Source organism: Anopheles darlingi, chromosome 2 (genome assembly GCF_943734745.1).
Source record: "Anopheles darlingi chromosome 2, idAnoDarlMG_H_01, whole genome shotgun sequence".
NCBI lineage: Eukaryota > Metazoa > Arthropoda > Insecta > Diptera > Culicidae > Anopheles > Anopheles darlingi.
The window spans coordinates 47731903-47736902 of record NC_064874.1 but is presented as its reverse complement, the minus strand read 5'-3'; the positions used below and the strand labels follow the sequence as shown (position 1 = coordinate 47736902).

Genomic DNA, 5000 nt, shown 5'->3' with positions numbered 1-5000 from the left:
AACACGATGTGATCCTCGCGCGAACAGGAATAAACCTCGCGATGAACGAACTCGAACACACGACTAACGCCACCACCAACACCACGTAGCACCACGAATCACGAGTATGACTCGCAAGCAGAAGCGACGATCGATGATCCCCGTCCAATGTTTGTATTGTAAGCGAAGATGGAACGAAGATGCCGTTTGAAACCATTTGCCATCTCTCGTTTTCCATTGCATGTTCCAGCTGCACGTTTCAACTTATATCAAACCATGCGGACGATGGACTATCTACGAACATGATCACTGCAAACGAAACAAGCAAAAACCTCCCGTCGTCATCTACAACGAATGCCAGTCGTATAACGAATCGACGGCCAAGGAATGTGGAAAGGAACGATGATACAGGCCAAATGTGTTTGTAAATAATCGCACACAGAATCGGACTAGGCTTTATTCGCGATTAGGGGCGGTTCCAGATTAATTTTTAGCTGAACGAAATTAGAACGAATTTAAACGATTGGATTGAAACACGAACACGTACATAAGAAAAAATCAAATATGGAACCAGAGCTAAACAACCTAAAAAGTAGCATTAGAATACGCTGTTTTTTGTATCAAAAAAAATAAAATACAGCATTGAAAGAAACGATCTTTAACGGTTAGATAATACAAAAAAAATAAATGAATAAACTATTAAAAAGAAAACGATATTACTTTGATTTAATTGACTAACAAAAGAAAACCGAATTCGATTGGAATGCTATCAAAAAAGAACTCACAACAGCATCTAAGACGCCAGTGGAATTTGGGTAAAATGATAAAACTAGCAAACATCTATAATTACATTAGCAAATATAACAAACCCTTCGCTTTAAGATAAATCCGTTTCAATTTTAAAAAACGATATATTACTGTTAACACTACTACCGACACGAAAGATTCATCTTGCTTAGCCACAATTAGCTGGATTCGTCTTGGTTAGTGAGAGACATTTTTAAATTATCTAATTTTGCCAGCTGGATGGACAGCGACGCTCTTCAGACGATCACTTCGTTTGGAACAGTGCAGTAACCTTGGACCCCGTTTGCTGTTGGCGAAAGTGCTGCTTCGCTGCGTCGCAATGTGTGTGATCAGTTGACCCGTTGGCCAACCCGCATGCAGCTGCGGTTGCAATTCATGCTGCTCACACAAAAACGAAACCAAGGCAAAAAGATGGGGAAGAAGGAGGGGAGGAGTACAATATCATGGTTGACGATGCTGCGACCAATCACTGTGTGTCTGCCATTATCACCGGGTGCGCATGGTGCGATGGGTCGGTGCATTGAAGAAGTTGTGCGCGGGTGCGCTGCATTTGTCGCCGATGTCGGCTCCATTAATCGATGATCGATGTCGAAGAAATTGTACCCACCCTTGCCTGCCAATGTGGTCAAGTGGCTGCACGAATCACTGTTTGTGACGTGTGCAAAACTGGTATCAATAAAATCAGAAACATTTTTAATTGATTCCAATCAACGCCACAACAGCGCAAGAACACGATACCATGGAAACAGTATGTTATGTGGGACGGCTTCGGTATCGCGACAGTATCCAACCAGTCACTAGGAAACGACCGTTGGCTACTACCTTTTGATAATGTTCATTCTAGAGAGCGATTGATGAATGTTTTGCAAAGGAAGCCTCTGCTGTAAATATGTCCTACACGTGCCGACACGATTGTCCGGAAGACCCAAGTGGTGGCCACAAGAGTTTAGCAATTGGCAATGCGCGTGTACGCACAAACCGAAACACGAGACGGTCCATCCCGCGATCGTTACGTTGGTTGCGTGTGCTAGACGCATGTTGCGCTTACGCACTAGAATTTCATTGGTGTTGGAAGTCCACCGGCCATGGCTTCCGGCGATCGCTTCATTCATGCGTAAGCTGATAGAGATCGTCGAAGTTGCTAGTTGCTGCTAAATGGTGCCACAGAAGCTTTCTAGTTTAACAGTCGCTTTTGGCGTCACTATTCCATTGATAGACTGAATTCCTATACGTCACCACGCTACAGTGACAACGTGATAGAGCAGCACGAGGGCGTGCGTCGTGAGGAACGGGGTACGTAGCGTTTGGTCTAGCCCGGCCTCTAGCCTGCCACCCATGCGTCGTAGCCGTTGCTTTGCTTTCGTTTTCGTCTGCCTGAGAGGACCCAACTAATGATTTAGGGGAACGCATTTCTAACAAAGGAATTGTCTTCGTATCCAATCGTTTTTAAGCAGTAGCTTGTGGCAATGCCCGACGAACGATCGACTGTGATAAATTGACGTCATGCGAATCGTGTTTATCTGTTAATTAGCAGAAAGCTTAGGTTTTTGCTAGACATGTTTATAGACATATTTTATGAACACTTATTTGAAACCATTTTTCTCTAAAAAAAATATGTTTGAAGGGCTTGATCGCGACAGTCTGAGGCGAGACCAGTTACTGGTATGTTCTTAATGAAAAAGACCCGTATCCGTATCACTAGCATAGATTTTAGCTACTTCTTAGCACCTTCGCGTTTTTGTAAACTGTTTAAGCTTGCTTTCCAATTCCAATACAGATGCAGATCCAGTAACCCAGGATATACTTTTGGAATGTACCAGCCACGCAATCCGCTGCGGGCAACCTTTCCAAGAGCCACCAATTTGTCAGACCGGACGAGTATTTCGCCAATTGAATCAATTGAAATTCGTTGAATTCAATTCGCTTTCCTTTTCCCATACTCCCTCTTGGAACACTCTTGGTTTTTTTTTTTTCTTCTTCGAAAACTTCCCGGCAGCTCCTTATGACACACAGTACTGATTTATGGCATACTGTGTTCCTGCCTTCATTTGGTTTTATACATTTTTTCAAATATTTTAAAGCGACCTCGTGCATTGCCTCGAAAGTGGCCTACTGCTGTCAGTGCTGCCGCTCCCGGACCAGACGCCGCGGAACGTTGCTCGGAGGCGCGTGTCTGTCTCTGTGCGTCACAAACTCGGCCAATGCTCTCCGGTTCGTCCCAGCGGGGGAGACACATAATTTGCATAATCAAAATCTGCAAATATCAACCCTGTCTAGCCAAAACATGACCAATAGAAACGATGCCGAGAGGAATGGCCGACATGGGGTCGAGTCGGAGCCAACGAGCTGAGTAATGCTGGGGCTCCGATAGGTTCACCCGAATTTCTCTTATCTTCTCTTTTGCTTGTGGCCCTTGCGGTGCACACTCACGAACTGCCACAATGTCAATGAATTTTTCAATCAGTGTTCGAGGCCAAAGTAATATTTGTCGGAAGAAATGCCTTGCATGCGTGTTTGTAATTTGACTGTGATAGAGGTCGACTAGGGACGGAGAAATCGTAGTGACCGTGGGTTGTGGAACGTATCTGTCCAAATGCACAAGGATGCTGCGATTGGAAATGCGGGAGCTTGAGGGGGAGTTGCTACTTATGTGTCGAAGGACACCGTAGAACGGACTTACCAACGCGACCGTGCTCATTGCTGAACGGGAGGTTGGCCACCAGAATCGTGAAAAACACGAACAGTGCCGTGACGAAGAAGAACACTTTGCTTTTGGAGCAGCCACTGTGGCCTCGGTGCCGTAGCTCGGAGGTTGAGACGAAATCGTAGAGCCGCTCTTGTTTTCGACAAGACTCGTCGAGCAGGGTCGTACATTCCGTGTCGTTGCTCGTGGAGCTGCTACTACCGCCGTCGTTATCTTGAAGTCGCCGATACACATCACTGTGGCCGTCCTCAGGATGGAGTTGATGGTGATGGCGTTGGGGCAGGCTGGTATGGTCAATATTCACGACACTATCGAGCCGTTCATTCCATTCGAGATGCACTAGGTTGGACGAATGCATTTTGCTAAAACGAAGCGCACCAGCAGCGTTAGCCCTGCATTGCTCATTGGCCATCGACCTTGCGGATGCCTTCAACCGGCAGAATACCGATGTTTGGTATCTCGGGATACCGCAAAGGTTTACCTTCAGAAATCCCAGGCACCCAGGCAGATGAGATTCAACGGGACTAGCAGGTGTTTCGGGGCGATCGGCAACTCAATGCATGCTTCTATCGCTTATGCTCTGGATCATACTGATCCGCGACGAAACCGCTCGGAGGTTATTAATAATAATTCATTTCCGTAATCACAGAATCCGCAGCCACTTTTTTCGTTTTTTTTCGAGACCGCCGTCATCTTTGTCAAAGCGACCCCTTTCTGTCAAAAACGAAAACCGCAACTGCCGACTCCTAAAACCGCGGTGATGTAAACGACGCAGCCCTCTCGCTCGCACAAGCCTGAGTTCCGCTAAGAGTGAGCGAGACAGAATGTTCGGTTTGAATCGGACGTTTTCCTTCAAGATTCGACCGGTAGATCCGTGGTTTTTGCTCCCTGCGATTCACCCCGGGAGTCCGTTGCCGTGGCCACCCGGATCCGACCCGGATACGACCCGGGCGTCTCCGTTGCAGCGGGCCGACTTTGAAGAGGCGAGAGGAAATCTGGGCTTCGAGCGCGGTGAATCCGAACCCGCCGGTCAAGTCCTTCCGGACTGATCCTCCTTAGCCCTATTCCTTAGCCACATTCAAAAACCGGTCCGGAATCCGTTAGAACGAGGGTTCCCGATATTTTCTGCAAAATTCGTGATCCGTGAAATGATTGGTATACTTGGGAATATGGCAGGCAAAACAACGATAAACAGATCATATCAAACTACAGAGTTACATTACCTGCATCAACGATTGCTACGTACACGTTGGGTTATGGTTTTCTATGTCTTGCTTTATTTTCAACATTTAATTATTATTTTGTTGTTTTTTTAATAATTATCGATTGTTTTTAAAATTTAAATTTCTATACAAGCGCTAGATAAATATACTTTTCCATAATCATTTTGAATATTTGCGATAGTAAGGAAAACGAATGATTTTTTATAATAGAAAATAATAGATCAACAAAACCGAACATCGTTTACCATGCGATTGACCTGGGACTTGAGAAAAAATCATACACATAA

At 45.5% G+C, this 5000-nt stretch overlaps 2 protein-coding genes across 8 annotated transcripts in view; both read right to left on the bottom strand.

The window, feature by feature from the left end:
- The window catches only part of LOC125958359 (uncharacterized), a 9390-nt gene extending 5238 nt beyond the window's left edge, over positions 1-4152 (bottom strand). For 4 of the 5 annotated variants that reach the window (XR_007469317.1, XR_007469318.1, XM_049691646.1 and 1 more), the window contains exons 1-2: positions 3972-4152; positions 3467-3852 (exon numbers count right to left, since the gene is read on the bottom strand). Coding sequence is in view for 2 of the 5 variants with exons in the window: in XM_049691646.1 (XP_049547603.1) it covers positions 3467-3848 (382 nt within the window). In the remaining 3 variants the exon portion in view is untranslated. Of the gene's footprint in view, positions 1-1393; positions 1425-3466; positions 3853-3971 lie in introns of those variants that run through there. The other variant, XM_049691669.1, reaches the window with a different exon arrangement.
- Positions 4153-4744: 592 nt separating this feature from the next.
- LOC125958432 (E3 ubiquitin-protein ligase KCMF1) overlaps positions 4745-5000 on the bottom strand; it is an 8207-nt gene continuing 7951 nt past the window's right edge. For all 3 annotated transcript variants that reach the window (XM_049691698.1, XM_049691699.1, XM_049691700.1), the window contains one exon: positions 4745-5000. This exon is cut by the window's right edge and continues 2326 nt beyond it. The gene's annotated coding sequence lies outside the window, so the exon portion shown is untranslated.